Consider the following 10,481-nt stretch of genomic DNA (forward strand, 5'->3'; position numbering starts at 1 on the left):
CATTACATTCTGTTCTTGAAAGTAGATGCATAAATAGAAAGTGACTTAGTTGGAATCGCGAAAATTACATTTTCCTAAAAAGTGACTAAGATGGGGTCTATAACTGGCCACAAATTAGACTATAATGGGGCAGGGGCTCTGAGAGGCCAGCGGCACATACCCAGCAAAACTGAACCCAAGTACCCCCCCACCCCCCCCCCCCCCCCCCTGGCCACTAGTACTAAAAAAAATGCGTGACGAGCCGAAAGAAAGCCTGCGTATTTGGCTAGTTTCTACGCTGAATCCTAACAATCACTTATCTGCCTGGAGCTTACCTCGAACTCAAACCTGGTGAACTAGCTATTGAATTTGTTCGATTGTATATACGAACAATGCTGGAAAACACAACAAATGATGAGTCGGAAGGCATGCTAAATTCGCCATATTCTTTTTTTCTTCGTTAGATTTCCACATTTGCTCTCACTGGTAAGAATGGCGTTATTGTTTGTGCTTTTTCTGTTAAGCACTACCAGAACCACAGTTGAGTCTGCGAGTAACAAAACCAGCTGTGATTCAACGCCAAACAATACCACCTGCTCGCAGAGTGCTTGCTCTCCACACTTCTGCGGCGTGACGTCATCATATGAACGTCGTGAGCAGGAATGTGTGGGAAGCAACTGCGAAGCCTTGGTTTGTAGTTCATCTGTGAAGAGCTGCTTGCAGAACTGTCGTAGCAGCGTTTGAAAATCCTTAAAGTGCGACGCTAGTGAATGCTTCCAGAGATGCAGTGGTGGAGATTGTGCCGTCATGAAGTGTCCGAAGAATGCCACTTACTTTGAGCAGACATCAGGCAAGGAGATGTTCTGTGAGGCGGGGAGATGCATACAGGGCTGCCCCGGGGGACACTGCAACATGACTTGTTCGTCTACTGTGAAAGAGTGCAGGCAATCTTGTATTGGGGGAATATGCGTCGTGCAGTGTGATGCAGAGAAGTCCTCGCTGGATTGCTCAGGGGGAATTTGCACAAAAATCAAGTCAGCTTCGACTTCAGAACCTTCAACTCCCAGCCACACAACCAAGGAAACAGTTTACAAGGATACTCCCACAGGTGCTGCTATGAAGATTCCGAATTCGTTTGTTTGGGCCTTGATGCTGTATTGGTTGTTTTAGTTTAAACCAACCGTACAGTTACCACTTCCCTGCTAGCGGAGGCCTCTTTTCCGTTGTATTCGCTCAGTTCAGCGAATACAACGGAAAAGAGGCCTCCGCTAGCAGGGAAAGCTACCACTGGGCTGGCAAAGAAAAAAGTCAACTGAGCATGTATGTTTAAAAATTAAACAAGTTAGCTTTCAGGACACAAAAATACATTTAAGCGTACAAGCTTTCGACCCCTTCGCGGAATCTTTGTCAAGTAGTGATATATTAATTTTTGTAACGTGACTTAAGGGGTGGTGTGACAAAATGTCCAAAAAGACCGCTGGTAGGTCGTAACCGCCGTCTCGACTGAGAAAGGTCTGGGCCTCTGCCTCTTTATGGGTTTGACCATGTATGGATTTGGATACACCGATTCACCGTAAGACCGGAAGTTGCATGAGAGCGAGGCCTAAGGGCCGTCGAACGCGCGAATCTCAAATCAACAAACATGGACGAAAGAGCTTTACAAGAGATAGACTTAAACCTTACGCCAGACGACATCCCATGCTCATCTGTTGAAAATGTAGATGATATCAGCAAGTGGACGATACCACAGCTAAAATTCTGGCTCAAATGCAGAAGGCTAAACCAGCAAGGATTAAAGAAAGACCTCGTCGAAAAGTAAGCTTTGTAATTTTACTGTCGGAAGCGGGCGCCGCACGTCGCAATATTTTATGTTTCCAATATCGTTTCCAATGTTTTTTTTTTTGTTTGTTTGTTTTTTCAGAGTAAAAGCCTTTAACTCGATCCCTTACTACAGGGATAGAGTTTACGACCCTGACCCAGAAAGAAGTTACACGAAGGCAAAGCTTGAAAAGCTCAAGCGATCGAATGCAACAGTTGAGAGCGCGGCAAAACAAACCAGCCCCAACAACTCACCTTTCGATAGCTTTCCGCCGGACGAATCTACACAATTTTCGGAAGACTTTTCTATTCTGCCTTCGTTTGTGCCAATGGATGCGTTCGAACAGGTTAAAAATTCTGGTAAATCAATTAAGAAATTTGCCAATGCAGAGGTTGTGATAAACTCAAACGACAAAGGCCTTCGCATGATGAACTTTGTGCATGATTTACAGGTGTATAACAACCCAGAAAAGCGTCATATTTATTTGCGTGCCTGCTGTTGGGCTTCCTACAGAAGGAACATTAAGTACAAGGTAAAATTAGTTTTAAACCAAAATGAATCCCCGAAGATTCTGGCAGCAAAATGTGATAGGCAGTGCCCAGCCTCCAATAGCGGTGTTTGCTGCCATGTGATGGCTCTCATTTGGAAACTAGAGGATATGACGAGAAAGTCAGAGCTACGAGATTTTACTCCTGACAACAGATGCTGTACATCAAAGCCAAGGCAATGGGGGAAAGGGCATAAACGAGAAGTGGAGTTCCACCCAGTGATGGCTTCAAATGTGATAAAACCAAGACATTCCTCTGACTTACCAGGCAGGAAGAGAAGAGGTGTCCAATCACAATTTTACGACCCAAGGCCACCCAAATCTCGGAAGCTTGATGTTACTGGTATTATCAAGCTTAAACGTGACCTTCAGAACATAAACCCAAATATACCCTTTGCAGCCATGCTACCAGAAGAAAAGTCAATTTCAACTGTAATGACTCTGGTTGGCACAGTTGCTAAAGGTTCAACAATTCACAAGCAACTCCAAGACTATGCCACTCCCGGTTTGATACCAACCTCTATCAGTAGCAACCGACCGGCTGTTCAAGTAAATTGGAGTCCTGTATGTAGTACATCACATACAACTGAAGAACTAACAGCCAATCACGACCAAAGGGAAAAAGACCAAAGTTTAAATGATGGATCTCCTGGCCCTTCAATCACTCATGTGCAGAGAGAATCAGCTATGCCACACACTTCTGAGCCACATGTAACTCTTCATGGACAACCCAATGGTAACCCCCATTTGCAGGAGGAAGAAGTTTCTATAGGCAATACTAAAGGACAAGAGCAGGCAATTCCAATTTTTGCTAACAGAGGAGCTGATCCCTATCACACTCAAGCAAAACAAACAACACAGGCCAAAACATTATTTATTGAAACTCTTACAGATGAGCAACAACGAATTGAAATGGCAACAAGAGGGCAATCACTCAACCCTACTTGGTTTGAACAAAAGCAGAACAGGATAACTGCCAGTATATGCAAAGATGTATTTACCCACATGCAAAATAAAGGGGCAAAGATTCCAGAAAATATAATTAAAAGAATAATCTCAAAAGGAATTCTTTACAAACACGTGAGCTATTCCCAAGCTAAACACCTTAATTATAAAAGTAAAGGTATGATCTATGGCATTGAAAATGAGCCTGTGGCAGCAATTTTATACAAAGAATACCTTTTATCATTACCAGACATCAAGGAAGTAACACTTCAAGAGGTTGGCCTGATTTTAGACAGAAATAGCAATGTCCTTGCAGCAAGCCCCGATAGAATTGCAACCATAGTATATTACAATGGTACCATTGAGCATAGAAATGTAGAAATAAAATGTCTGGAGTCAAAGCAGGATATTTCACCCGAGGTTGCCATTGAACAAAGCCAAAAGGAAGCTAGTTTCCCATTTAGGAAAAACAATTCTTTCTATGAAGTGAAGGATAAGCATAAGTATTGGTTTCAAACACAGATGCAAATGGGCATCTCTACACTTCCACTGACTGACTTTGTCATTTTTACTAGCTCAAGATATCCTATTTTAGTTCTGAAGGTAACATTCTCATCCAGATGGAGTAATGAAATTAAACCTAGTTTACTTGCTTTTCATAAGAAATATATTGCAAACAACAGTTAGTGACTCTTGGACTAAGAAAGAATATGAACTCTTCATTAAGATAACTAAACTTGTAACCTCTCAAAGACGTATATCAATTTGCTATAGCAAAAGGAGGACATTTTATCAAACTCTTAGTATATAGTTTTGAAACGTTTTTGCCTTTAGGCAAATGTTGTGTTTGTTGCTCCTTGGATTATTTAAGTCTTGGATGGAGGGGACTCCCATAGAAAAAGTTATGGAGGTGTTTTGTCAGAAATTTTGAAACAGACCTTAAAAGGTATCAGAATGTTCTTAAAAGGGTGCATCTCAAATTCAATTTGGCTCCTAAGTGGATAGGGTAGACAGTGTTTCTGACAAGTAATTCCTGGTACCTAGAAGGTACCAAGATAACTGGTTATGACATCTTGGTGGCCATTTTAGACTTAAAAATTGAAACTTTTTTATGGGACTTCCCTCCACCTCTACTCTAAACAGAAATTATTGGATTTTGAAAGTTGACTAACAAAGCACATACGGTCCAGATTTGATTAATAGATCCATAAGTAGAAAGGGGCAAAACTTGATTAAATATATGCCAAGCTTTTATACGTTTGATTGCTCTTTCAACGTGAATTCGAACATTGGCTATACTCATGGTTTCAAAACACTGGCTTTCTGTAAACTGGTCAGTTGAAGAAAATCTCTTTGGAGGAATATACAAACTCCCTCCTCTGAGGGCTATCAGGTCATGGATTTCAAAGCCTTTGTCTGCAAGGTATTGATCTCCCATTTCAATTAACTGGCAGAAGTTACTTCTTTCCACAATTTCTTTATCACTTATTCTTCCTGGATATAACTGACTGATAAATGTTATCCAGCCACTAGGTGAAATGCATACTAGCCCTTTAAACGTGTCATGAGATTTATAATCTGAGTACATCTCTGAATGCTTCTGATAGTCCCTGGGCAGTTCACATTTCAACTCTGTGCAATCTAAAATTCCTCGTACATTTTCATATCTACCCTTAAATGAATCTGGCAAGTGCTCCTTTACATTCTCTTTTGAAGGCCACACAGGCAAACTTCCCAACATAATGTAAAGGTAGTTTGCCCACGTAACAAAAACATCCGACACAGTACTTACAGACACACCAAATCTGTGCGCCAAGTCACGCTCGAATAATCCAAGACGCACCCTGGTTAAAAACAACCACAGCTGGTCAATGGGCTCCATTTCTCGCTTTCTATTTCTTTCATTTTTCTGTTGCTGTAGGAAAGGAAATGGAACACTAGGATCTGCATGGTCTGCTTTCACTTTGGCACGTGCATTTTTCCAACTGATCAGAGACTCAGAGCAAGGCTTAACAAAGTTCCAAAATGCGATTAACGCTCGATAACTTTCAAATCCAGTGTAAAAGAAAATGTCGTCGTCATTGGATCCAAACCTTTCCAGGCCAAATTTACAAAGACAAAGTTTTTGCCTAAGTTCAAAATTCTCAGCAACCAAATCTCTTTCTGGCGCCAGTGGTTTGTCCTCTGAATCTTCCTCTTTAGGCTTACCATTTTTACATGTGTCGCCTGCTTCACTTGAGCGACTTGTGCTTTTTGTTTCTGATGACACCACAAAAGGTCGAACTGCGCTGTCTTCACGAGCTTTTGCTCTAAGGGTCCTTTCACTCGATTCTTTACAATTCGTTGACCAAGGAAAGACCGATGGAACAGCATTTTTCACAAGATCGTGCCTTTTGCCAGTGAGACTTTTTCTGTAATCCTCCGCGGTGAAATGTTCCGAACAGCAAAACAAAGATGTATTCGACGCAAATTTTTTGTCGCCACGTCTCATCTTAATACTCCATATCTTCCTCAGGCTTACATCTAACGGAAAATTGTGAAAAATCAAATCTTTTCTATTCTCTGAACGATTGTTGCACAGTGCAGCCGAGCAACACTTATGACTTGTGTCCGCCATGTTTTGCTACGATGGCCCTTAGGCCTCGCTTTCATGCAACTTCCGGTCTTACGGTGAACGCCATTCCTTTCTCAAAGCCACCAACGAATTCATTTTTCTGTGTATTTCTTCAATAAACAGTTTGATGATTGACGTCGACTGATGTGCCTTAAATCTGCGCTAAATAAATTAATCAACTTTGTTTAAAGAGGGTGACACTTAACAGACAAACCTTTGGTACTCACATTTAAGAAATAATTGCAATTTAGAAATGTTGTTTTTTTAAGGAGAGGAGAAAACCGGAGACCCGAAGAAAAGCGTCTTAGAGCAAGGACGAGAGCCAACAACAAACTGAACCCGCATATCCCCTGCAAGCAGAGGGCTCTGACGGCGAGAAGGAGAGTCTCTCTCATTTCTCGCCGTCAGAGACCTCTGCTAGCAGGGAACCACATATGACGCCGAGTCAGGAAATCGAATGGCCGGGCCACATTGGTGGGAGAGGAGTGCTCTCACCACTGTGACATCCCGGTCCGGTGGTTTAGTGCCGGTTAGCGCGTCGGATGTTCGGGTCGTTGGTTTCGTAGAGTCTAGGTTGGTCTCTTCATTGCTGTATTGTTTCTTTAGACAAGAAACCTTGCTCCACATTGTCTCTCTTTACCCAGATGTATAAACGGGTACCGGCGACATACCGCTGGGGGTAACCTTGCGATGGACACTAGCATCCCATCCAGGATGGAATAGCAATACTCGAAGTTACTTCATGCTACAGTAACTTGTTCTAACCTGACCATATGCATGGTTCGTTTTAGACCTTTACAATCCCTTGATATTTCAGATTTTTTTTACCTAAGGTTGTACGCCAGTAATTCCTTGTTTGATCCAAACAGAGCGATGATTTCCGTGACAATACCCCTTTAAGCTAGAAAAGGCTGAAAAGTTCAATGCCTCAGGCTCATGAGAATATTACAGTCGAACCTGTATTAAGCGGTCAACCTCGGGGAATGGATAAGTGGCCGCTTAAAACAGTTTGCACAGAATACCCGTCAGACGCAATAAAAAAAAATCCACTTTATGTCACTTGACTTTTATGTCAGTCGTTGACTCGCTAAGAAGTACAAACGTTAATTTCCTCGATTTGACGATTTGTGAAAATAACCTCGGAATTCTTACCTGGAAGGCTACTTATTATTTGTATATTTGAGTGGTTTCCTCTTGAGAAAGCCCAAAGTCAGGAGTGCTTGTTTACTACCGGGTCAAGGAAAGACCTCCTTGGGACTTGGTAATGAGTAACCGCAACCGCTTACTGTACATTGGTGGCCGCTTGATAGAGGTCAAAATTCCAGTATTGAGGGAAGTAATTCGGGGCTATGGAGGCTGCTTGATACAGTGTGACGCTTAACCCCTACCTCCTCTCCCTGAAGTGTCAGGAAATGTGACCAAATATTTACAGCGTCAAATTAACTGCGTGACACAAAGCTGTTCTTCATTCTGGCAGGACAATGACACGATTCTCAGAACGCCTTTAAGAATTTTGTCAACTAAAATCGATCAAGAATCACATGTTTCTATGCACTCTTAACCGGAACCGGAAAACCGGAAAGACACCTGCTCTGTTTTTAAAATGAGATTGGTGACTGTCATACTAATTTTATTCAACGCGAGGCTGCATGAGTGAAAAGGTTAGTATCCAAGGTTAATATCATACAGTATGATCTTAAAAAATTATTTTCTTTGCGGTAATTTCTTTTTTGTGTGCCAGTTTTGGGTAGATTATAAGAAGGTAGAATCGGTAGTATATGATTAAGCGATCGTTAGCCATCAAGCAAACGCTAAAACTTGATTTCTCAACGCGATTATGGCTGAGACAAACACAAACGTGGGTCGGTCGATCCACGCAGTGATAGTTTGCGCGCTTAAATTGCGCAAACCTGCGAGTGAATTTGCGCTCAATCAAGCTAACATTTGTTTTGAGTATCCGAAAACACACACTGAACACATTTCGGGCCTGCAAAGGTTCGCAAACTAATCAAACCAATTGCCGATGTAAAATTGATTATGTATGCATCCAACGGAATCATGCCAACGTCGTAGCGATAGCAAACAAATGAACTGCTTTCGATCGAACGTTTAAATCGTTGCATCGTTGAAGTCTCACGGTCGGACTAAACTCCAATGAAGCAATCTGTGTTCATCCCAAGACCACATCAATTCTGGACCAATTCGATTTTGAGCACGTCCTAAATGCCGACGATCGAAAAACTGTTATTTAAAAATGCATAGCAATGAGTTCAATCAGATAATACCCCTGGGACTCGTAATAACTCGATATTACGTATTATTATCCGCTGGGTAACGTTTGCTTGTGCCACTCGCTCAAAAACGTCGCGGCATACGCAGAAAATTGGACCATCATCCGCTCAGGTACACGATGGTAACTCTTGATCTTAAAAACAATTATTTTCATCGTGAATTGTCCGGTCAACAACAATACGCTTGTTACAATACGCGTGTTATTGCCGCCTTTCTCTTTCAGTGCAGGTGTATTCGTGCACTCGGCGACCGACCGTAACATTCGCCCGAGACTTCTGGCGAAATGACCGATGTACCGTCCCTTACCCAGTAATCGCATACAGCCGTACTAAGTTGTAAACAGAAAACCTGGCTCGGTTGTTCAAAGAGCGGATAACTGTATCCAGTGGATAAATCGCTATGTAGGGGATAAAATGTACTCCAGCCAACACATTTTACATTTTATCCACTGGATAGCGACTAATCGCGCTAGATAAAGTTATACGCTATTTGAAAACTGGGGCCTCATGTATAAGGTCCGTGTCAGGCTATGCCAAGAAAGTTGATTGATTGATTGATTGATTGATTGATTGATTGATTGATTGATTGATTTAACTGACTGACAGAGTGATTGACTGACAGATTGATTAATTGATTGATTGATTGATTGATTGATTGATTGATTGATTGATTGATTGATTGATTCAGTTTGCAATAAAAACTGTATCCCCGTTTATTTTTATAACCAAATGCTTCCCATGTGATTCGACACTTTATTCACATCAAACTTTATGATGCAAAGGAACAAGACACTTCAACTTTTTTTTTTCCTCTGATAGGTTGTTCAGTTGCACTGACACGCGAGGATGGCGCCGTTATTGTTTCTTGTCGTATTGTTGTCTGCCACCGGGTCCCTTGTCGACTGCTCAGGAAACCAGATCAAAAGCAGCTGCGACTCCATGCCAAACAATGTCACTTGCAATCAGAATAGTTGCTCCCAAGACCCGTGTCCGATGGTATGTGCCTTAGCACCATATGAGCGCTGTGTCCAGCAATGCAACGGAAGTACATGCAGCTCCATGATATGCACGAACATCGTAAGCAGCTGCTTGCAAAAATGTCCAGGCGGTGTTTGCCCGTCTCTGACGTGCGGTTCCAGTGTTTGCGTCCAGACCTGCGAAGGTGGGGACTGTGACGCCATGGAGTGCAAAGCCGAGAACACGACCTCATGCGAGCAAACATCTGGAAAGGAGATGATCTGTGATGCGAAGAGTTGCATACAGAATTGCCCTGGGGGAAATTGCAGCATGACGTGCTTGACGAATGTGAAGAACTGTGTTCAGGATTGCGCCGGTGGAGGGTGCAAATACCGGTGTGATGCAGAAACGTGCCGTCTGGTTTGCGCTGGGGGTAAATGCACACCCTTACCTTCACCTACACCCGTGCCTACACCTACACCTAAAGGCACTAGCGCCCATTCCCAAGCCTCGCTGGGTTTAGGTCTGTTGCTTGCAATGGTCGTGTTTCTGCATTGAGTGGAACCTGACTGAAGGTTTTTTAGGGGAGGGTTGGTTGTTACATGTTATTACAAGATCTGAGTTCATAAAATGGATGGTTAATGAGAAGGTCTTCACAGGAAGGAAGGGCCTAATAGAGCCTTACCTGCAAGATACTAAGTTCGTCCTTCTGACCTAAGGTAGCAACTGGAAGATATTTCGTTTTGTGGACGTTGCCAGTATTCAGGCCATGAGTTCTATATCTGCTAGTGAAAAAAATAAAGAGTAAAATTGCCATGCACTTCTTCATTTGCCATATTACATCCGTTTATCTTTGATTAGCATTTAGTTCTTTCTTTACTTATGGGATTTCGCTAACATAGTGTGAAGTCGTTATGAATCAAGATGGGGATATGTGATGGCTCGGCATAAGGCCGCGGTAATATATCATATCCCTCAGTCGGAGAGGTTTTCTCACGCAAACGAAATACTTGTTCTGTCATGAGTAACATTCCATGTACATAACAAATTTTAAGTACGTCATTCCAAATCAGTAGGACTTATGCTAGATTACATCGGATAATGAACAAGTTTGGCCGTTCTTTGAAATTTTCAATATACGCTTCACTTCATTGTCAACGGAACGAGATAAGAAAATGTACGAAAAATAGTATTAATGGTCTTCTCATTGCTCAACCTTGCCCAGACGCATGGGGAAATATGTCGAGGGGAGTACATTGAGCTGAATATATTCCACTGTACTTCTATTGTTATCAGTGCCGCTCTCCCCTTTAACAGTCAAAGCCGCCA

General features: G+C 42.3%; 3 protein-coding genes across 3 annotated transcripts; 2 read left to right on the forward strand and 1 right to left on the reverse strand.

Annotated features, from left to right (window-relative positions):
• The first annotated feature begins 645 nt into the window (after window positions 1-645).
• On the forward strand, window positions 646-9,966 carry LOC146482300 (uncharacterized). The gene is made up of 2 exons (XM_085107141.1): window positions 646-1,142; window positions 9,035-9,966. Exons 1-2 carry the CDS (start codon window positions 787-789, stop codon window positions 9,708-9,710), a joined length of 1,032 nt encoding a protein of 343 aa, XP_084963267.1. The 5' UTR covers window positions 646-786; the 3' UTR covers window positions 9,711-9,966.
• Window positions 1,213-3,988, forward strand: LOC146482301 (uncharacterized). The gene is made up of 2 exons (XM_085107188.1): window positions 1,213-1,794; window positions 1,901-3,988. Exons 1-2 carry the CDS (start codon window positions 1,622-1,624, stop codon window positions 3,975-3,977), a joined length of 2,250 nt encoding a protein of 749 aa, XP_084963314.1. The 5' UTR covers window positions 1,213-1,621; the 3' UTR covers window positions 3,978-3,988.
• Window positions 4,304-5,907, reverse strand: LOC146482302 (uncharacterized). The gene is made up of 2 exons (XM_085107191.1): window positions 4,459-5,907; window positions 4,304-4,425 (listed from the first exon to the last, which is right to left on the reverse strand). Exons 1-2 carry the CDS (start codon window positions 5,905-5,907, stop codon window positions 4,354-4,356), a joined length of 1,521 nt encoding a protein of 506 aa, XP_084963317.1. The 3' UTR covers window positions 4,304-4,353.
• Window positions 9,967-10,481: the final 515 nt, after the last annotated feature.

The sequence above is a fragment of the Pavona decussata genome, unplaced genomic scaffold (assembly GCF_977016875.1).
Source record: "Pavona decussata unplaced genomic scaffold, jaPavDecu1.1 SCAFFOLD_46, whole genome shotgun sequence".
NCBI lineage: Eukaryota > Metazoa > Cnidaria > Anthozoa > Scleractinia > Agariciidae > Pavona > Pavona decussata.

Coding starts and splice junctions, on each gene's coding strand:
- LOC146482300 (XM_085107141.1), top strand. CDS start 787: ATGAAGTGTCCGAAGAATGCCACTTACTTTGAGCAGACATCAGGCAAG. Junction 1,143..9,034: donor GCCTTGATGCTGTATTGGTT/GTTTTAGTTTAA, acceptor GTTGCACTGACA/CGCGAGGATGGCGCCGTTAT.
- LOC146482301 (XM_085107188.1), top strand. CDS start 1,622: ATGGACGAAAGAGCTTTACAAGAGATAGACTTAAACCTTACGCCAGAC. Junction 1,795..1,900: donor AAGAAAGACCTCGTCGAAAA/GTAAGCTTTGTA, acceptor TTGTTTTTTCAG/AGTAAAAGCCTTTAACTCGA.
- LOC146482302 (XM_085107191.1), bottom strand. CDS start 5,907: ATGGCGGACACAAGTCATAAGTGTTGCTCGGCTGCACTGTGCAACAAT. Junction 4,426..4,458: donor GGACCGTATGTGCTTTGTTA/GTCAACTTTCAA, acceptor ATTTCTGTTTAG/AGTAGAGGTGGAGGGAAGTC.